Source organism: Falco biarmicus, chromosome 5 (genome assembly GCF_023638135.1).
Source record: "Falco biarmicus isolate bFalBia1 chromosome 5, bFalBia1.pri, whole genome shotgun sequence".
Taxonomy (NCBI): domain Eukaryota; kingdom Metazoa; phylum Chordata; class Aves; order Falconiformes; family Falconidae; genus Falco; species Falco biarmicus.
In genome coordinates, this window is record NC_079292.1 from 60,768,958 (window position 1) to 60,792,330 (window position 23,373).

A 23,373-nucleotide genomic window follows, 5' to 3' on the forward strand; every position below is an offset into this window, starting at 1 on the left:
TGTCAGAAAGATTTATTAGTCCTTTAGCCACTGCCAAATTCTCCAGTGTGGTAAATCATCACTTTCTGACATTCTTTCAAGAAGGTTTTGTAAGTTTTCTAGTACATCACAAAAGTGATCGTTTCCACATTCTGATTATACACCCTTTTCACTGAGGAGCAGCAAAGCTGGAATTTCACTGCCTGGAACGCCTTCTGAAAATCATTCACATTCCTGCCTTTTTTTCCATGAGCTAAGAAAACACTGTCTTTTGATCATACAGACAGACTGTCCCGCCCACAACCAAAAGGTAGCGAGTTTTACATTAGAGTACAGAGGATGGTTGCCCATTGGTATAGACCAAACAAGAAGCCAGTTTTGTGCTTATTGTTTTCTTTCAAACCTGCCCACAAGTTGAATACCTTTAAGCACAGATTTTTTAATCTGTGGGCCCACCAGAATACAACCAGCTCATGAGTTGCCATAGTAGAGTATGCAGCTGAAATAGGTATCAGACATGTAATTCCTACTCTCTAACATTGAAAGATGAATGTTATCAACAATGTGTAAAATATTCCCAAGAGAAACTTGCACAGCTATTTAAACATATTTGGGTCTCAAATATGTTGAGAGATATCCAGTTCCCATTTTACCCACTAGGAATTCCTTAATCACTAGTGGTTTAGGATTTTGAAAACCTTACTAAACTTTAAAATATCTGGCACATCACCTTGAAGTATATAAAACATCCAAAGATCAAATCTTTTTACTGTTAGACTGTACATCATGTTTGGATACAGTGAGAAGGCATAACAGATACTGTATTACTGTATCAGATCTGTATAACAGATTTCTTTTTGGAAAAGATTCTCATCTCTCGAAAGCCAGCACATTCTGTTCTCAGGCTCAATTTCACATAACCAAGTGCATCTTCAAGCAGATCCAGGTGCCATAAGCCTACCTACCTGTTGTAGCTGTTATGCCACCGTACTCTGGGGACTGATTGCTAACGGGTGAAGGGGCAGAGGGCACTTCCACTGAGGTGGCAGATTTAGCTGGGGAGAATGGCACTGGGGAGGGAGTTGGAGGAGCTGGTTCACTCAAAATAATTTCTTCTCGTATTTCTGCTGCAGGATGAGAGAAAAATCACCAAATATAATCAAAGGCATAGTCAAGAAACACTGAGAAACTAAAAAAAAAATCAACACAAGCAGTTAAGTTCTGTAGGTTGTATTTCAAGAAATGCATAGCAGGAATCACAAATATTTGAAAGTACTTCCATACACATTCAGCATTACAACCTTCAGTGTACCTTCATAGGACCTATGTGCTGTTATTCCCATTGCATAGATAGGAAACTTGTGCACAGAGAGTTTAAGGCTTATATTCCTGTAATGTGCTATTAGACACCCAAAATTAGGAGTCATGCACTCCTACTCCTTCTAGAGACATTGGAAAGAAACAGGAATCTCCAGGGTATTCCAGTGGCTTTTGGTCATGACCTTCTTCATGGACTGAAGAGGATGACACTCTGGATAGTTGTAGCTGCTAAAGTTATGTGGAAAGTACACAAGGATAAACAATTTGTCAAAAAATCAAGAGGCTATGGCAGGCGAATGAATTAAATCATTCTTCTTCCTATAAATCTACAGAGTGACAAATTAAGCCATAGCTAAAATGAAGAACGGAACTTTCCAAAGGTGGCAAAGGGGTTTAACTTGCCAAAATTAATGGGAGATGCAAGGAAGGAAGATCACTGAGGACCCCGCATTACAAGGGGTTGCCTTGAGCAGAGAGACTAAAGGCAGTCTGCTCGCTTCTGTTCTGGCAAGGCAGTGTAGAGCGGAGCAGGACTCAGAGCTTGCTTCTGTACAGGCACTCAGATCGTAAGTACCAGAAACAGTAGCTTTCAGTTTTGTCTCTGTTCACTTCTCGTATCTCTCCCTCTAATTTAGACTGGTACAAATCCACTGATATCAATGACTTTATTCAGTGTTAAACTAAGGTGAGGAGAGTCAAGAATCAAGACTAGGTCCACTGAAATGCAATGATGGCTTAGACACATTGACTAAGGTAAAAGGTTCAGTACAAAAATCTTTTACCAAAACACAAAGTGTGTGCTTAGGGATGCAGTTTCAGCCATTCAGAATTACATCATGAAGCAGGCAGGCCTCTTTCAGAATGTATTTCAAATCATGACGGAACTGAGAAACTTTGCTCCTAGATGTACCTCATGGGGCTAGATGAAGGTAAAGAAATGTTCTAACACAGAAAATAGCGAATCCAGTGGAACAGAACAACATAAGATGAAAAACCCAACAAACTCACCTGTGCTTCCTTCTCCTTTCATTGCCCTCATTAGCTCATTAGCTCTCTCCTGACAATGAAGTGATTCTAGCAGGTACAATACGTAGTCATCGAACATCAAGTGAATAAGGTGAAAAGACCCTGGTAGTAAACAAAAAAAAAGTGCCATTGACTGCCTCAATATACTCTTTGAACCCACGATTACGGTATTCGACACAAACAGTACCAAGTAGGACTGCCTTCAGATCCTACTGCCACTGAAGTAGCTCTCTTACTCAAGCTGAGAGAGGTCAAAGTAAAATGGGACTCGCAAACTTTGTTCACTCCTGGATTTATACAGGCTTATATGACCAATTATTGTGATACAGGGTGCACAGAGCCTGCCTAACTGGAAGCTGGGACTTGGAAATTTCTTCTCCTACATTACCATTGAACAATTTAGACAATTACACTACAGTGGAATTGTTTCCTTTTATCTAAGGGACCAGATACAAGTTTCTGTCAGAAGCAGAATCCTGAATTGGCCGCCTTAGGGACACATTCTGGTATGCATTTTCTGAACTACTTGTGTCACTGGACAAATAAATGAGAGACTAATCAATAGGAAGGCAGAAACAACCTTCCACATTTCCTGATGGTATATGTCCAGTCTGTTGCCTGGACTGGATAAGACATCCATTAACCGCCAAACACAGAGGCATTAGCAGCAATTGTGGATGTCTTAAAGGGAAAAACTTGTGCCAAAGCTTTGCTCTGTCCTACTACTGCTCTGTATTTTCCTAATTATCAGTTTGAATCATATCAGCAGCAAAACATTTGACTTGTTTCTGTGCTTACTTCTGAAGATGCCCTCTATAATACCTCATAACTGCCATGATAGGAATGTGGAAAGCTTAAGGACTAAAGGATTAAAGAAATTAAGGGAAGAGTATGGACAACAGAAAATGTGAGGATAGAGTCAAAACACACTTTGAAAATTACTAGTAAAAGAAGATTACATAGCTAGCTATTAGCCACAAATCTTCAAGTAAGATTTGAGTACAGATGGAGAACTTCCTAATGTTGTTAGGAGGAAGGACTGGGAAATACTATGGACTACAGTAATGGAAATGAAGTTTAATAGCACACTGTAAGAAGTTCTGCCCTTAGAGATTTGTATCATCCTCTGATTTATATACTTCCTCTGTAGAAACAGAAGTATGACACAAGGCACTGGTGAAACCTCAGTGAGAATATTGCATATAACTCTAGTCACCCATGTTCAACAAAAATTAGTACAAGTTGAAACTGGTATAGAGAAGATTAACCGGAGGATGCAGGGAATAGATAATGGATTTTAAATGACTAAAAATGCCCCGCCTGGCTTCATTTTGCAGAAAGGAAGTGAGTTGCTTCTCATAATTTATAAGGATACATGTCAGGGATGGTGAAGAAATGTTTGCCCTAGAGCACACAGCCACAAAAATGGATATGTAAGAAGAGACCACAGATGCATTTCAGGGGAAAATTAGAGGAGCAAAGCATCAGAGCTGAGAGATTGTGTAGTGTCCTTCTGAAAGTAGTAACATTCATCTGCAGGGGAAGACTGACAAATATCAAGTTGGAATTTGGCCAGTTTATGCAATGGATGCCATTCACGGAGTACCTATAATAGTTCCAGACAGGATTTGATCATACAATGTTGATTTTTTAAAAAGCTCCTATGTTGATTTAGATTTGCATGGAATATTTAAACATGTTCATGTAAGTCACTAAATAACTCTGGCAAGTGCAAATGCAGTCAGCTTAAAATAATAGCCAGTCCAGTTTATACCAGACAAAGAGCATCAGATGAGAGGGAAAAAGAGATCAACTACTGCTAGACAAAACAAATGCCTCACCTGGAAGTGTTCCTTTTGAAATTCCATTACTCTATTTTGATGAAAAATACTTCCTTGGGAAAAAGATGCAACAAGTTTCAAATTCAATCACACTTCATAACGCTTGGTTTCTTCTCAGGAAAGTTAGGTTTATCTTTGCATACTAACTAGCTTTTATCACAACAAAGCACAGCCATCCCTACTCTAATTTCTGTACTCAAATATACTGTTGAAGGGCAGAAGAAGTGGTTTGAAAGGCCCTATGTCCTTATACCATTCTAGCTGGCACTTCAGCTTTCAAAGCGACTGAACATATTCTTTTTCTTTGTGACCTGTATGGTCTTTGTGTTTCATTCTCTCATTCCATGCCTTCATGGCTTCTGTTGTCACTGATGCGAGCTGAGCACGTACACTGGGAGGTGAACATGCACCTTTGTGTTCTTAGGCAAGGCAGCACAGAGTGAGGACGTACATGATTGCAACACCTTTGCTATGGGCAGGAAATCTTTGGCTGCTGGTGAACCTAAAGCATTCAGGTTTTTATCTCTCGCTATGTGTGGAAATCAAAATGGTAATAATTTTCCCCAGCCTTTCAAGGGTGAATAGTGATCTTCACTTAACTACTGCAGACAATTTGTTTTTAGAAATCTTTGGGGCTCAACTCTTGTTAAATAAAATCCTATTCAATTTAGCAGTACAATAAAGACAGAAGACCTGGCTGATCACCTTGTTACTGACCTAGGATTTCCCCACCGGAAACCTAGATTGTCAAGAATATCCACAAAATGCTCGCTCTTCTTCCGGCTACAGTATTTCAGTGGGAAGTTTCTATTGACTGTAGTTCAGTTAGTACTGCTAAGTACTTCCAAGGTAAGAAAAACAGGCCTAAATGTTGGCAAACTTCATATGGTGCTATAAAGCTCAGGGTACTTAGTGTTTCCCATCAAACTCCTTGCTCAGCTTTAATTTAAAATAGAAATTTTTAAGGAAATTTCCTTGCAGTTTCATAAAAATATTTGCAAGTGTGAACCCTAAACACTGAAATGACAAGAACCCAAGATTTGCTATTTTTAAATAAATCTTTGGTTTTTGGGGGGGTCTCATGCTTTGTTTTGAAAACTTGGGGTTGGCAATACTGAATGCAGCATTTAAAAACACTCCAGTGCCCTTGTCACTCTTTTGAATTTCTCTCTTCCTCCCCCATTATTTCTCCCACTGTGTATTTTTAAACTGTGCATAGAGTTCTTGAGCCCAGAATTTGCGTGAAAGACACTAGACAAACAAGTTGTTGGTACTGAATGAATGCAATATTTTTACATTTTTAAATGAGTCAAATGAAATGTAAGCTATAGAGAGAAACCAATATCAGGGCAGGCATTTCAGCTACACAGTGAATAGCTATTCAGCACGATGTACAGTAATTTATTCTGTGTTTGCAAGCTACTGTTTTTCACATGAAACTGTTGGGTTCTTTCAAGTATATCTTTAAGTACTGAAATGGATCCAGCTGTGGCTGGCAAACCATACGCTTCTTGAGGAAAAGGTAACAAGTCATTGAAGAGACTGTCATTACAACAATAAATAGCATTTGGCTCTAGTTTTCAGGAGCTGACAAATCATTGCAATGATTACCCAGTTAATGTACAGTAAGTATCTGCAGCTATTACAGATGCTACATACAGCAATTATGTGTAAGTAGAAAAACAACAGTGAGATTTCCAGATCTGGAGAAAATCATGGAGCTTCTATTACTAGTTACTTTATAAACTGGATTCATTACCCAAACACTGCCACCAACTGTGCCTTTGATATGCATAGACAGGAAGGATGAGGGAGGGAGGCAGGCAGAGAAAAAAAGGGAGAGGGAGCGAGAGGAGCTTTTTTTTCCGCAAGGGATTGTTTCAACCTGCCCATGCCACTCTACTTAAAAGCTTTGCAGAATCAAATCTCTGTGCCAGCCAGTCCAGTGCCAAGTATTCCAACTTCTTCCAATCTGAATTCTGTATCATATATATCAAAGATAAAATAATGTTGTCCTGTATATAGTAAGGATCCCATCATTTAACACATTATTTTACTTTTTAAAAATATTATAGTCTGAACATCTGAGCATATATATTGTTTGAAGTGGAAAAAAAAGTTAAAAATCAGTCCACTGAAACAGTTCACAATGCAGAAAAAAATGAAAAACTTTTCATCTAAGACCAAAGGTATATAGATGTAAACATTTAGAATAGTAAAACAGTTTTTGTTTCTCTCCATAGAATGCATACTTAAATGCATACATTATTCTAAACAGCTAGAAGGAACTGTGTTAACACAGAAGGTTTCTGCCATCTAGCTCTAAACTGTTTACATTCAGGGATTACTCTTTTGGAACTTGCTCATCTCTAATTCATAAACAATGTGTCAAATGGCCTTCAGTGAAAAAGTAGCATCATTAATAAATTACTGTAAATTTGTGGCCATGGCTTAAATAACATCTAGGACATTCTGGGGGAAACAAGGTAGGGATAGCCCAGGTTTCTGAATGATAGAATGAGGATATGTTTTTGGTGTCATTCTCCCCTTTGAAAACCTGAAGGCTCAGATGTCCTCCTGTCTCCACTGGCACTGCACCTGAGCAGGGAAAACTCCACCCTGTACAAATAAGGGTCAGAACAGGGACTGCATCAACACTTGTCACATCACCTCCCAGGAGGGAACCCACCTAGCAGGCTGCAGACCTCTACAGCTCAACAAATGATCATGTGGTTTCTATAAAGTGAAATAGTTTCAACAGAAAAGAGGAGAAAACCCTCCCACGGGACAAATCCTCTAGCCTGTTGATTAGAGATCTTGTTCTGGCAGTGATTAACACTGCTTCAAGACTGCTGAGGCAGGCAACTGTGGTCTAAGCACCAAAATGTGACAGATGCAAAATAATTCTTTTTTATTTTACTTTTTAAAAAACAAAGATTTCTGAATCTGTTGAAAATCCCAAACTCTCTCAGCTTCACACTGAGCACAATAGTTGTTTTTCTAAACTCTTGCATTGGCTACCAAATTGAAGAGCAGTGATCAATCCAGTTCTAATTATAACACTGCATACATATGAAAAACACATAAGCTATGACCTTTCTTTCCCTGTCATCACATATAAACATATAAAATTCATGTTCAAAGGTGCGTGTCCATGTAAGAAGATGACTCATGCATTAGTACACACAGATATACTCAGTGAACTAAAAAGACAAACCAAATAAACCCAAACAAACAAACAAACAAAAAAATCCCTCAAACCCCCAAACCCTACAAACTTAGCTGAGCAGTTAAAGTTCTCAAAAATGAGAAATTCAAGAGCCAAATTTATAATAGGGATAGCAGGTGTTATTTTGGTAGATCTGATATATTATATTGTGGTAGGTCCCAAACTCAAACCAATGAATAATTCTCAACATTCTCATTTACTTGCTACATGGCAAATTCTTAAATGTTTATGTTAATAGGTAAGGAATCACAGCTGAGGAGCACTGTACAGACTGTCCAGACAACTGGTGGTCTAATAACTATTTGAGGAATCTCTGATTAAAGATGTTTCAGTGATTGATGCTCTGAAACAGAGAATGCTTGATTAGATTACAAACATATCCTGAACACGAATAAAAATAATGCTGTACTGTGCAATTCAGTAGCAATAACATATCCTTGGGGGCAGTTTAATGCCAGCATTTCATGACTTGTAACAGCGCAACCTCAACACAGCACTAATGCAGGATAATTCTTCATTTGCTGGGTACCAGTGTGTTTCACAGGTTGAGATTATGTCTGCAGAGAGAAGCGTAGCAACACGAAGTGCTAGAACACAGAATTCAGCATTTATACAATACTCATGCAAAGGGATTTTTGGATACTGGAGAAAAGTATACTGTTAAGCAGCATCAGCTACTTTTATGCTCACAACAACAGGAAAAGCTGCAGTGACTCAAAGAGAAAAGGAGTTCTAGGGGAGGTGGAAAATAGGTGTGACCAGGACACTGGTGCTGAAAACACAAGCTAGCAGATGGAAATCATGATCATCTTGGGGATGTTCACCATCCTGATGTCTAATGGCGACTCACTAATACCTGTCTAGAAAACTCTTTACAATGGGAAGCCAACAGAAGTAGTTTCAGGTTAAAATAAAAATACAGGTCATATTGTGCCTATCTGATAGTATCTGAATTTATGCTATTAGATGGCTCTAAAAGCATAAAGGGCATCAAAGCTCAGCTGGCAGAAAACCTTGTTCAGTGCAGTGCCTTCATAAATTCATTCATTATTAATCTTCTACTAACATATTCAGACAAATGTGCAATTATGAAAATCAGCCCTCATGCAAAACGTGGTCCCAAGTGACTGTGAATGTTCTCACTTTTGACATGGCAGTCCATTTTCAATCGTTCCTGGTTTTAGCTGATTTTAATCTGAATTGCTGGTATCCCAGCATTCAAGACAAAGCCCCCTTTGAAACTGTATAGAAACGCAACATGCTTTTTCATTTTAAAAGTGGAAGTCTGTTTTTCCACTCTGACTGAATTCTAAAAGAATGGAAGAGAATCTGTCCAGTGTATCGAATCACACTCATTTTGCAAAAACTATTTTAAAATGCTATGTCTTTTAAAAACTGAGCTGGCAAAGTGGTTCACTGGAGAGCTTTTTGTCCACTTCAGGCAAAGTCATCTCTCTTAGCATAACGTGGTCGGAACGATTTGGGTAACCAGCCTCACTTTGCACTGAAGTGCATTAGGGAACGCTCCTGTAAGCAACTCCTCCAGCTGACCTGTGACTGATAACTCCAGCTACTGGCTAACAGCAAACAGAAGGAAGCAGTAATGTTTTCAGCTCCCCCAGCTAGATCTTGAAGTCAGACATCTGCCTGAGCATTACTTCCAAATGTCAGTAGCTCCAACTTTCTTTTTAATAGAGCTCTGGACATGTGAAAACCGGTTATGTTTTCACTTAAACAGTACATTACAAGCCAGGATACAGATTTTTTTTTTTAGTCTGTGGCATGCAACTATTACAACAAAATCAAAGTACCAAAGCTGGGTGCACTGTGCAAAGTCATGTCCCGAATCACTCGAGTGCCAAAACAGGACCACATCAGGAGGAACTGCTGAGCTACTTTCTTTAGAGAGCCTTGTCTCTTGGCAGCTACCTGCAAGAAAACAGATAGATGGAGAAATTTTTTATTTCTACTTCTTGATACAGCTGAATAATGCACATATTTGTCTTCTTTTTTAGTACTGACAAACCACTTAACATTATCTTTACATGAAAATAAACTCTAACATTTTTAAAAAACCAAAAACAATGTTACACAGAAAACTGCCTTGTAACCATACACAACTTTCAGAAAGAGGAAATCATAAAGTATTATTCAACACCAAGACTGAATCTCAGTGAAAGGACTCCCAAAAAATTGATCTGATTTTCATCTTAACCTAATTACTTACGTGTTCATTATTGTTTCCTAGTCAAGGAAGCAATTTAAAATCAAGAATGCTTGATCTACACTGAAAATTTATATTAATATTTCAAATAAAATTTACTCTTGAATATATTTTTTTTTTCTTTCATGTTTTTATTTTTGTGAATTCACATAGTCATTTTACTAGGAACAATACTTTCCAGAAAGCACACTTTAGGCATCAATTCTTCAAAAATTTATTTACTATAGCCATATGTGAGTTAAAGAATTATGTTCATCCAATCAGCTAATAAAATTCATGTCAATTTCTTTATGAAAATTAACAGTTATGGCCTGAATTTCAAATTACATTCCACTCACTAAAAGAAAAGTTCCTCAAAACAATCAAAGTGTTTCAAGTAATTTGGGGAATTATCTGTTGTTTTCTGTATGCTTGCTTTTTTTTTTTTTTTTTTTTACTTACATCTTAGCTTTAGCAACTCGAATGAGGAGTTGAAATTCTAACAGAACATCCTAATACAAAGTACAGCTACTGACAGAAGTTAAAACAGTCATTCATACAGCTTCATACTCAACGTAAAATTATGGTGATGCCTGATCCCTTCTGAAAATATTTTTTAAAGATTTATTACTAACTTCCTGCATGTACTTAAATTAAAATAAAATATTCTATTATTTAAATTTGGTTTTAATTTAAAAATTATTTTTAAAAAATTATTGGTATCCTAAATCAGCTCAAAAGACAACATAAATGTGTCCTTGGCTGAATGGTAATGCAAACTTTCATCCTTACATTTGAACGTATATAAATGAATTAGCTAGCCTAAATATCTTTTCCATTAAAATCTTAAAAGGCCAGACTAGATTATGCTTTTATTTGCACTGTGTCATTAGGATGACTCTGAACTTATCTCTCCATAACTGTGAAATAGAGATTTGATTGGAAACCTCAGCCCTGTTCCATTCTTGAATATGGTCTTTTGGGACAGAACAGACAATGGCAGAATAAAGCAGAATCCTGAATGTAAGCAGGTGTCCATGAAAACTGGTGAGATTTTCCCCACTGCTGCTTTACTCCTGCTGATTACCCATGCCTGGCATTTTTTTTGCCTTTTTTTTTTCCTCCCCGAAAATTCTGACATAAATAGAGCTCATAATACACATCAGTAACTCAGGTCCTTAATCCTGCTACCAACCTTTACAACACATCTGTCCACCATGGAATCCAGCCACTCGATGTATGACTCAATGGGGGACTGCTCCTCCAGAAGGTGATCAAACTCTTGATACACTGGCAGACAAAAAATAGCCCACCTCAGTACTTGGATTTCATTTCAAACAAAAGAGAAACAAATCACAAAAAGCTGCCAATATTATCTCAAGTTTGTTGTGTTTTTTTATAATAGATTACTTAGCTATAACAATATATTGGTGCTGACCCAGTAAGTTTGCTTGGTCTCTTTTTTCTACTGAAAATGATGGAGTCATTGGAAGTGGTATTTTAATGTAAGCAAATCAGGGCCTATTGTTTAAAATGAATCTTTTAATTTAAGCTTTGGCTGTCTGGTGTGCCCAGAAGTGAAACATTTATAGTGTTCTCTATGCAGAGTGCAAAGCTAGGCCTTGACCCTGGTGATGAAAAAAGGTTATAAAATTGATTTAGAAATGCATGAAGAATCTTCTAAGCATCAAGTGGATGAGTATCGTTGATAGGGCTCTTATCTGTATAATGCTTTAGTTGCAAAAACATGATTTAACTGCTGCAAATCATCTATTTGCAATTCCGGAAACACACACAAAGAATTTCCATAAACTTCTACTTCTTCAAAACAAATTGCTACCAATGCACAAATGCTATACTTAATTTATCAAGAAGAGTTTCAAAAAGCAAACTGTGTACTTTTTAACCTCTCCCAAGTACACACATTCATATTCTAATACAGAAAGTAAAAACAACCAAGTCATCCAACTGCAGCTCTTAAAAATGCAAGTAGCTAGTTTATTTATGAGAATCAATGGCTGGAAGAGAGACACTCATGTGCTTTGACACCTTAAGAAGCTATTCTTCAATTCAGCTAAAAGAAAAGGCCTGGTAAGTCAAGAAGAAAGATACTCTCTACCTGCTGTGTTACAGGATGATCTCAATGTGCTATGCATTTCCATTTATGCTCAATTATAAATAACAGGAGGATGGAATTTCCCACCATAGGAAAGGTAGGGGGGAAGGTGGAGGAGGCGAAGCTTAGAGATGATAGCTAGAGAAGTGAGCGAGAGAGGCTATCTGACAATAACACAAGGAACAAGCTCCCTGGTCTCTAAATTGGATCAGCAAGGTGAGCAGGAATGCACACCCTTCACAACTGACTATAACTTTGTTCCACGTAGACTTGCAAAGGCTGGATGGTCAGAAACATTAGTTGGGGAAGAAGGGAAATAATGACGTTTGGGCCACCCTTATCTTGTTTCATTGTTTTATTGAATGGGCAACCTCCCTTTATTCAGAACAGGATCACAGAGAAATCTAAATGTTCTCTCCTTACCTGAGTATTTGGCTGGACAAAAACTGCCTGATACAACAGATGAAGTAATTCATATGCTGTGCAAAGAGGGGAGCAAGAGTGGAAAAACAAATCAGTTGCCTGCTTCGCCTCTGGAGCAATGCAACTGTATGCAACGACCTATTTGAGAAAAGTAACTGTTTAGCCTTTAGCACCTGTTAAAAATACCTCAGCAGGATCTGAGTAAGAAGGAATAAAGAAACCACGCTACCATAAATAAATAAAGAGACAGCTAACATACAAAGCAGGAAGGAGGTTCTCTTATACCCAGTGATTTTTCTGTTTCTCTCTAAGCTTGCTTATAGGCTTATAAACACTTTTTTTTCCACTTACAGTAGCTGAAAATCATACTTTCTTGATTATTAACACCAAGAATGTGAAAGCAGGCCATAACTCCATGTCATACAAGTGATACAGAGTGTGACCTTTGAAAAGATCTTTGGCCAAGTAGAATAAACATCAAAGATGGGGGGTGGGAGATTCTAAGTTTTAGAGTAATCTCTATGTATATCTGCACATCTCAGTGGAATCTCATTTCATGATGAACATTCATACTAGGTTACCATTTCTAAGTAATTGCTTATCAGACAATGCAGGCTTAAAATATGGAAAAACGTGTTCAAAGCCATTAGCATTCAGGAAAATCCATTTGATTTTATTACACATAAGTTTGTTTTTAAATAGTTAGCACATATACGAAAAGCTTTCCTAAACAGTAAGGATTTTCCAAATGAGAGCCCAAACTGTTGCTGTTACTAGGGATTCTAACTTTGGGAACCCTCTTTTTTGGCCAGTTGGAGGATATTGGGTAGATACTGAAAACATAACAGATGACAGAAAGATGCACCCAGCTTCTGGACTCCAGTCTCACTGTATGCTACCTTCCTTGCTGCCACATCAAGTTTCTATCTCCTCAAAAAGGAACAGGGCCAATCAGGAAATGACTCAAGGGTTAAGAAGGAGAGAAAGAGTACCAAGCACCTCTCACTGGAAAACAGAGCTAACAGAGAATACAAAGCCTATTCTGGGGAGAAGACTTCTAGTGTTAACATGGTAGAACCAGTGCCAAAGTTAACCTTGTAGGGTCCAGTGAACGTGTGAAGGTGTCACCCCTTCTCTTCACAGCCACTCACTGAAAGAGTTAGCCCACTAACAAACTACCCCTGCAGGGTGCCCACAAAGTGGTTGCCCAGGTTGCTCCCCATTAAGGCTGGTTCTGGATAAAAGATGACTGGTCCTCCTCAGGAGAGAGATGGCAATACAACAGGTAGGCTCACAGGGAAGTGAGGTTATGAATGATGCTAAAGACAAAGCCGGTCACTTCTGGTGCCTCAGAAGGACAGACTCAGCATGCTTAGGGGTACACCTAAACTTACAATCATGCACACTTGCTGGACAATGCAAGTTAAATTTTATTTTGCAAAAGATCTTGGACTCTAAAACCAATTTGCCAACATCTCCAAAGTCACTTTTCAGTTCATGCCCTTCACTATACTAAGCAGAGTCTATACTAGCCAATGAGCTTGCTCGATATGGGACTTCTTATAAAAGTTCAGGGTGAAAGCTTACCCCATCAAATGATCTTGTTTGTGAAAACACTGTATAAAATGTGGCCTTTTACAAATAAAAGTTTACAAGGGACTCAAATACACAACCACTTTAGCATCAAAGCCATTCAAAAGACAGCTGTCTTGCAATTCTACAGCAAGAGAGACTGGACTTTATCAGATTCAATGGTTAACTCATAGATCTAATTTGCTCAAGTTCCTGGAAAAAAATCTTCATGAATTTGAGTGCAAGTTTTGTGCCATTGGCTGTTCTGGATACTAGACAGAAACTTAATAGAAGAGTGCCCAGTTCTATGCCTCAAAGACCCTGACAGGGCTTTGCCTTACATTTTGATAAATGTCTCTGTAATTATCTTAAGCCTCCAAGCAAACCAATGGCTACAAAAACAGTGTTACTTTCCCTGAGCTTTGTTTCCAGCAGGAAACCAAGTTCATTTGGCTTTATTTGAGGGTTCTGCTCTTACATTGTATGATGAGCTTTCTGTGTTCCTCCCGTGAGTCCTCCATAGTATAGAGAGTTTGTTTGGTAATGCTATTCAGATCCACATTCCTCCAGTCCTCCAGCATTTGAAATGTGATGTCTGCGCTGTGGATCACCGTTCTCGATGCCTGTAATCCAATCTATTCATTAGTTCATGGTTTATTAGGTTAAAAAATAGGCTTTATCCACTTTTACGCTTCCTTCATGAGGCTTTCTAAGTTGATTCTCCTCGTAGACCCCCACCCACCAGCTTGACGTCTTATGGACATAACAGGGCACTCTACAGAGAACTCCCAAGTCATTTTGACTACTTTAATCAACTGCAAGTATTTTGATTGTATTCACCACAAACCCTGATGAGCAACCCTAATCTGGTGGTGCTGTTGCTATATTCCTCAGTCTCCAACAGTGCTGTTGATTTTCTTGACCAACTTCAGTTCAAAACCAAAAAGCAACAAGAAAAATCAAGCCAAACCCAAACAAACCCCACTCTGGTTTGCACCCTCCCCTCTCCCAAACTATGAAGACTCTCATTCTTCCCTCAGCCACATGAAAAGGTTAAACCTCATTTGCCTTCACATCAGATCTGCTTCTTGGCTGGTTGAGACAGGGGCCTGCTGCTGAAATTTGGGAGGATGGGCTGAGAGTAAAGGAAGTGACACAAGATTACGGTCATATAACACACACTAGATCTCTCTAAGTTAAGCAGAGATGATAACCCACACTAGGGTTATCAGCTTCCCCAAGGAAATGATGCATTTGAAGAGGTCTTCATGTAAATAAACTGTTTGATCCCAGGTTTGATGCAGAAGTTGTGGTCTCTATATCTTGATTTCCTCTGAATCTCTATGGACCTCCAAAGTTCAGTGATGATTCACTACATTTGGGGAAAGGTAGCACAGGTATCTCTGCCTCCACCACTAAAATAATGGAGACAGCAATCTACAAAGAAGTCCTTGCAGGAGTGGGGTTTTTTTCCCCCAGAGCTTCTTCTGTGACTTCATCAGTTACAAGGTTAACCTGGGGTGCTGGATACATACACCTTCCAAAAGTGGAGTTTCCAGTGTGATAGGGAAAACAAACTGTCTGCTCCAATACATGGGTGAAATGTCAATGAATTCAATGTGTTCTCCCCCTTTTTATCCTACACAGAATTTGGCCTCATCACTTTCTGATAGGTAGTTGCAATCTAAACTTAACTGGTGAAAAACAAACACTTCAGAGTAGTGTTCATATTCATTTGCCATGGTTGCAAGAGTATTTCTATTTAAAACCCCAGTGGTTCACATTTTTTGTTTTTTACTAATTTGCATTTGATTTATAATAGACAATTAGACGAGGGATTTATTGTCAGGCATATAGAAATTTCTCTTGCTTTGAAATAGACCTAATACAAACTGCTCTGAAATCAATAGAATGTCTCTCATTTATTTCCTGGAAATGAACCATCTCTTCAAATCAAATAATAATTTTGGTTCATAAAAGTATCCTGCTTAATTTAATGATAAGGGGTTGCCAGTTGTCTAGAAAAGCATTTTTTGCTGATTACTTTTTGATTTTTAAAAGACTGTCACAATAAATATTCAAGACAAACTGCTAACATGATCTCTTCCACTTTGAGCAAAGTCCAGCCTGCCAATTCATAAAATTATTTGAAAAGTCATTAAAAAATGATTCAGCAGACTTGGGTAACTGATATATTTACTTGGCAGAGATGATTCAGTGATGTCTGTCGCCGAAGTATTTGTGAGAATCTTCTGGACACTGCAGGAAAGAAGAGATACATATTTACATACTGTGCTAAATAAAGAAAGTTACTTCTTAACACAGTAATTAAAATAAGAACCAAAAAAATATATCCAGTTTCCCATACAAGATTGTGGCTATACAAACTTCATTCAAATATCCCAGTTTTAACTTAGTTTAAACCTTGACCTAAAACCTTAAATCTGGATGCTCAATCAGTTTTACAGAGGCATATTACAAGCAATGATTTATAGATGCTGTGAATAATGAGATGACAAGAGAAATGTAGAGGACAATGAAAGAGCTTTGCTTGTTCAGCATAGCAAATTTTCTCTTGATACACAAAAGAACTGAAGACCAGAAAGAACTACTTAATAGAAAGAAAAATGTTGATGCAAGAAGCGGGCATAAAATAATGACAGCTACATTATCTGTGGAAATTAGAAAAGGATGCTAAATCTTAATGCAAATGAGTTTTGGAGGAGTCTTTTGACTGGACTAGTAGGACCTAAAAATCTGATACAGTTTCAGGTCGAATTTGATCAAAGTTTCTGAAAGCTATTATATGATGTACTAATTTGCTATGGGGCAAGATGGCCCAGGAGGTACTTGACAGTCCTCCGCTCTCTTATAGCAATTTCCAAGTGATACGGGCCTTGTATTAACATATTTCCTATACCTGGAAAACAAACTTTAAAATGTTGTATGCTCATCTTTTGTCTGAAATCTGTGGCACAGGAACTGCAAACATGACCAAGGCTTGCAGTTACTCCTGTCGGTACGTCCACTGGCTGTGTACACTATCACAAATTCTGACGAGGAGGAAACAATTGCAGAAGCAACAAAGGCTCATGTAAAAGGTAGGATACACTCAAGTTTTTCCTTTTACTAAAATCTCCAAAGACTTGCAGAACTATCCAAACAGGCCTTAAACATGGCCACAGAGTAGGTTTTCCCTCTGCACTGTACATGGAGGCAGTTAAAAAGAACAGTTTGAGAATGATGAGAAAGTTCATTTGTCCATCTCTTTCTCTCTCCCTATAAGGTCAGAAAAGATTTTGCTGTTGCAGATTCTCGAGATTTTCGAGCTGACAAAGATGTGAAAAAGCATATTCTTAGTTCTGACTCTGTGGAACTTTAAAAATAAATCAGTAAACAGTGCAAAAAGCCCTGAAATTAGTTGTTCCAACTTACATCTTGACTGTTCCCAGTAAAATATACATCTAATTTTCCATGCTGATCAAAATAGTTAATCCTTCTCCTAAATTAGTTTTGTTTTGGTTTTTTTTTTTCCCCTTTAACTTTGTGGTGTGGAATTTAGTGCTCATGAAAGGCAAAGAACTGAGAGCCGTGAAATAAAGCAGGCTTTATCAATAGGTGATGTGCACTGCAGGCATCTACAAAGCACATCTGAAAAGGACTAGTGCCCTTTCCTGTGGTGACAGGGTAATTTGATCTCCTTCATTTTTAACTCTGGCACTTTTTTGAGTAAGGGCCTCAAGCTGTATTCAAATTGTGCTAGCCTAAAGGGTTGTTTAATAATTTCCTTTGCCTAATATCATCCCTAATATTTGCTTAATATCAACAAAATTAATTTCTTATCAGAATCCACAAGAAAGGAAAACCAATTCTTCTCATTTTGAGCAGTCCCTCATATCACTAAATGAAATTGGTTCTCATGAATAAGTAGAGATTGTAAGTGAATGCAATATTTATAATGCTGACATGTTTTAATTCCTAAAAGAACACTAATCTCACTTCCAATTAATTTGTAATCAATAAACACTATCCACATCCCAAGTTAACAGGAGACAGATTGGGCAATACATACATTCAAACTTAATATTTCGTAGGTTTTCTGGTAAATCGTGGAGAGCTACTTTCAGCCACTCATCCAGTTGCTTTGCAAACTTTCGGATCACCTGTGTCAAACTGAAAAGAGAAATCACTATATCTGAACAAGTTTATTCTGTGCTTTATATTATAAAAACTGTGAACATGTGAAGATTGTGAGTCAATTATTTACAACTCACTATTATGCAGAGTTGCTAACACGGTTTGTAGGTGTGAAGAAAAACTTCTGAAAACATTTGTAAGGAAAGGGAAACATATCACCACAATCAAGACCTCACAAAGAATGCAAGTCTCTGTATTGCACTGCTTTGATACTTACAAACACTATTCTTAGCTTGAAATAAAATCATTCCCACTCTGTACAAACATAAAAACGTAAAATCAAAACTGTTTAAAGAAGGCAATAGATCAGGCTTTGGATTTCAGCTCAGCTGTGTCCACATTTATACAGATGTGCACAGAGATGTGCAAGTGAAGCAACAACCAACTGTGCTGCATGCTGAGCCAGTGAGTGGGTAATGACGGTGGGGAGGAATTTCCAGGCCAAGCCCACACAGGTGGGGGAAGCAGGGGCGGAGCAGGACCTGCCTGCTTAACTCTGCAGAGTACAGGAACTTTCCCAGACAAGTGAGATTTCTCTTCTCTTACTACTCTTTCCTGACGGCTCCATCATTTCCTGCTAAACCTGGTAGGCAGTTCATTCCGCCCTTCTTAGAACTGCTTAGTATTAAAAGACAGTTTTCAGGAGCAGTTGCAGGGCGTTGTGCAGGGGACTCTCACAGTTGGTTCTGCCAGACTGAGCTGTGCTGCCTATAGCAACACCCAAGATACACAAATGAGAGAGAGAAGAAAGATGCAAGGAACTTCCCCTCTTTCAGACAGGCAGCTTTTTCTGTTTGTACTCCTAACACACTGCACTGAGAACAGAGCTGGTAAAATAAACATGGCCATAGGCTGCTCTGCTCCACTAAGACACCTTAAGAGGACAAGGAATAGATGACATCTGCTGCACCCCCTAAAAAGTGGCTTTTCTGGACAGCCAATACTTGTTCCCAGGAAGTCCCTCAGAGGATTCTGGCTGAGTCAGCAAGATTTCCTTCAGGAGCTTCCATTGCAATGAGACCCTTCTTCACCCCCTCCAGTGCAGGCTATGGCTTAATAGCCACAATCTGGCCCTTTATATGCATTACAAAAGTCTATATTCACACTCAAGTCTCTCCTTATTTGCTATGAAAGAACTAAGCAGCTTGAGAAAAGGACTGCTGTTCTGTTTAATCCTTCCAATGAAATAGATTTGGGGGGGCGGGGAGAGGTGGTGAGGGGCAAAGCCTGTAAAAACGTATATGTCTTATCAAGGAAAGTCCATGCTTATAACAGGTTTCTTGTGGAAAAAATACTTTGCCTGTACTTTAGCAGTTATGCAGTGTGCATAGGAGAGCAGAACATCATCTTGAAAACATTTGCCATGATAAAAGATGCTCTAAAATCTTGTGAGCCAAATACACACCACCAATAAGAAATCCTAGAGCAACATTCTTAACAAATTACTCAACCTCAGGAACACATCAGTCAAATAATACTAAAGGCGTACACATATATTTAGAAAAAGCATTTCCTGATACTCATATTAGGAAAATGAAGGGGGGAAAACAGGCTGACTGCCCTCAGTGATTACACTTTTTGCTGTGAACTGTTGATCTCTGTCCTGCTTTACCTATATAAACAAGACTTCTTAATATTAATAATGTGATCCTGAAATAAACATGTATCTGTTCTTCATAGTTGAGGATTTAAATTAAACCAGCTTGTCCAAGGCTTAACAAGTATGATCTTCATGTTTTATACTCCTGGCAGAGTGACAATTGGGTTCCAAGAGTGTATACAGAGGCAAATGCTTAGGTTTCTGTGCCTGAATAGGCATGTGAATATTTACAAACAGACCAGCCAGGTCAGCTCCTCTTGTCACTATAATTCAGAATACTGTTATGTTTTTATCCCACACTAGCAGAAAAGTGTCCAAAATTTTCAGAAGACTATGTGGCACTCTGCAGCCTGCAGATTTCTGACATTCCCTGAAAGCTGGGAAATGACTATCAGACTGATGTCAATAAACCAAGAAGAAGGTCGTATTCTTTATCACACAAAAAATAACAAGTTTTTCACAGCACAAGTCTTGTTAAAATCTGAATATTTCTTCATGAACATGTCGGCTTTTCAACTCCTTGGAGCTGACACTGTGATTTAAACTCAGGAAATGGGGTAGCAGCAAGCAGCTTTCTGAGAACAGGTGTCATTGTCGAAGAAAAGACATGTAACAAAGACAGCTGAGCTCAAAGTGGTCAGTGCTGCTAGCTGTACTGACCTGTCAGGTAATGCTTGTAGTACCGTTGGCATCAAAACTCCAGAAATTGCTTTGTACAGAATTGAATCACAAACTCCCACTATATTCACTACAGTTGAAGAACCCAATACAGGCAGCATATGAGGAGGCATCCCTTGCCAAAAGTGCAGAAGAAAACTTTGAACCTGAAATCACAAGAAGAAGCAGGGTTGTTTAAATTAATAATAATCAAAGGCTACAAACACCATTTTCTTTAAATATCCTGCTTACATAGCATTTGTTTCAGACCCAAAGCTGGATCAATGGTGTAAAACACAGGCAAGGCATATTCCTTAACTAGGCAGGCTTATACTGTAACGCAGCACAAAATGGGATAATCAACCAAAGGGCAAGGAGACACTCTGAGTTGGTGACAGGGTGTCTTTGTGTTATTACAGGAGAGGACCCATGGAAACCACCGTATTTTTACATTCCATCAGTAGCTGGTGAGTGTAACTCTTTGGCTTCCACATGTCAAGCCTTTTTCTCTCTCTTTGCTCTCTGTCCCTGTATACAAAGGAATGCAATCTAGGACTTGGTGTAGGGAGCGAGAGGAGGACAGCACATGGCTTACAGGGGTCAATATACCATTTTCTGTCTTCATTTTGGAAAGAAACATTACACTTTTATATTTATTCTTTCCTCCACTATGAAGGAAAGAGGAGAAAGAATGGAGAAAGACAAAAAAAAAAATGGGGAGGAGACTGCAGACACAGTAAAATATACCTGTGAAAAATTTCATTTAGGAAGTAAAGGTGTTACTCAGTGAACGATATGATCAGTTCTACAGGGGTCAGAATGCACCAGCATTCATAAATGATAAACTTTTGCACACAATTGTTACTGAAACAAGTAACCACACCAGGTGCAGTAAATAATATTTGTCATTTATATATTGTTGCTGCTCAGCCTCTTATCTGCCATTGATTCTGACAAACAGATCTCCTAACAAAATATAACATCCTGTTCTTAAGGAGGTATTCTGAGATTTATGCAGCAAAACTTCCTGAATATGTGTCACATATTTCTCTCACGTGGAAACATCTAGTCTGAGTACAATGACTTAAAAGAGTCTCAGCTTTAAAGCAGAAGAGTGTGAAAATCAAACAGTGAAAGGAAGCAGAGAATTTCTTGCCATTGTTCAGAAGGGAAAGTCAAAATACCAGTTTCCTTTGATTTTTTTCCAGGACCTGGATGTCATATTTGAATCCTGCCCTCAGCATCACTATAGATAGATTTGCTTTCCTGGACAAGAGGCCTTCTTCACATGTAATATAAAACTGTTTGCATTTCAGTAACATTTAATTTTTCAGCTCTAATTATAGAGCTGTCTGCATGCACTGCCAGAAAACCTTCAGATTCAGTCAGATATGCAGCAGGTACAAACCTCATCCATCTCTAGTGGATCGCATCAACCACTGAGCAGTGTATGTGTTCCCAGCGGCACTGCAGTAAAACTGAGCAACTGGAGACTTCAGCTACAGCTTACTGGGATATCTGGGAGGCTGTAGGCCCCCCACTGCCTCGTGTCATTGTTACTAGACCAGCAGAGCCCACCATTTTGGCTGTGGCACCTGCCCTGTGTTTGTGCTGAGCACTCAAAGGAACTCCTTCAAACAGAGCTCAGTCCCATCTCGAAGTTTAGAAGAAGATGGTTGTGGACACAGTTCTTGAGTTGTAAGAACTGGATTGACCAACTTATCGTAAGGCTATATTGCTACCTTAATCTTGCTGGAGAATGGCAGAATTAAAATATTCCCATTGCTTTCATTCCTCTATTCATACAGTGTTACAAGTGAGATCTAACACTATTGTCATATATTATATACACAGGTATATATTCATTACTCTTATTTATTATTATTATTCATTACTATATACATCATTACTATTATTCATTACTCATAAAAAGGATCAGCCACTGCAAAACCATAAGTTTGTAATATCACATTCAAAATAAGCTCTCAGATCCATTAATATCATATGTATCATTAAACTACAACTGTAGTTTCTAACCATACCTCATCAAAGTTTGCTCTTATTACAGTGTCTAGTATCCTCTGACAGTGAGTTCTATACATCATAATAAAGGTAGAAACCTGAAAAAGAATGAGAGGGAGACACACAAAAGATTATTCTACTTTAAGAAATCAGCTTTTAAAACTATCAGAATATAGAGCACAAAAAGTAAGTTTTTTCTTATCTTACCTATGCACAATTGCAAAAATAATGAAATCGGTTAGTCTAGTTGGTTAGATTAGCTTTAAGATGAGTTTTCTTCTTAAAAGTAAATTCTCCCTTTGAATTCGTGTATTTTTCTATGTCAATGGGGATTCTTCAAATGTAAGAGCAAAAAGCCTCAGTGAGATCAAAGACGAGAATGTGGCCCTAATTAGGACATAAAGAACTATAAAACCCTATTCTTTTGCCCACTTTACATTGATACTACACATGTGAATAGCATCAGAAAACTATCAAGCTCAGCCAAGAGCAGTCAGAGCACTTCTGTCATATGTGCAGATACGATTCTTTTAATTTCCAGTCTAGAAAAATAAGAAATGCACCAAGTCCCTCTCTGCTCAAGAAAGCATCAGAACTGTTTTTCAGTTTGCCATCAAGTATGTTCGCAGATTAAAGAGATATAACATATTTGAAAACAGTTACTCTCAAACTCATCTGCTGTATGTAATGTAACTTTTTAAAAAAGTGTGCACAGGCTTTAGAAATATTGTACAGCTGATAGTGTCAGCTGCCTCTTTTAAGGGAAGATATTTCTTCCTATTATATGAAGCAATTAAGTCCCCCATAAATAAAGTCAAAGCATTATTAAACTTACTCTAATTTAAAGTCTTCATATTTTAGATAAAGCTTTCTTCCAGAGCAGGGGAAAAAAAAGCAAGACAAGCCAAGAAAAGATTTCCAAAGTGTTACCTTCTCCTCTGGCAGACTGGCTGGCAGATTTAGATCTTTGACATTTGGAAACTCTGGCAGTAACGTTCCCAGTTTGGATCGTGGTGAATACGCCACTGTCTGTTTGGTTACTTCTTTTTTTCCTGTTTCGTTCACCCAGGCTGCTCCTTTTTTAGAATACATCACATCATAATACTGGGAGTTTTCTTTCACTGCAATTCCATAATAATGGTACCTGATACATAGAGATGTATATTTGATAAAACATATTGTTTGAAA

General features: G+C 38.2%; 1 protein-coding gene across 1 annotated transcript in view; it reads right to left on the reverse strand.

The window, feature by feature from the left end:
- Positions 1 to 23,373, reverse strand: part of RFX4 (regulatory factor X4) — a 76,808-nt gene that overhangs the window by 21,192 nt on the left and 32,243 nt on the right. Inside the window, exons 6-15 of the mRNA XM_056340804.1 lie at positions 23,116 to 23,329; positions 22,206 to 22,283; positions 20,167 to 20,330; positions 17,782 to 17,882; positions 15,910 to 15,968; positions 14,188 to 14,332; positions 10,794 to 10,888; positions 9,207 to 9,324; positions 2,308 to 2,427; positions 945 to 1,106 (exon numbers count right to left, since the gene is read on the reverse strand). Coding sequence (XP_056196779.1) covers positions 945 to 1,106; positions 2,308 to 2,427; positions 9,207 to 9,324; positions 10,794 to 10,888; positions 14,188 to 14,332; positions 15,910 to 15,968; positions 17,782 to 17,882; positions 20,167 to 20,330; positions 22,206 to 22,283; positions 23,116 to 23,329 — 1,256 coding nt within the window. The remainder of the gene's footprint in view (positions 1 to 944; positions 1,107 to 2,307; positions 2,428 to 9,206; positions 9,325 to 10,793; positions 10,889 to 14,187; positions 14,333 to 15,909; positions 15,969 to 17,781; positions 17,883 to 20,166; positions 20,331 to 22,205; positions 22,284 to 23,115; positions 23,330 to 23,373) is intronic.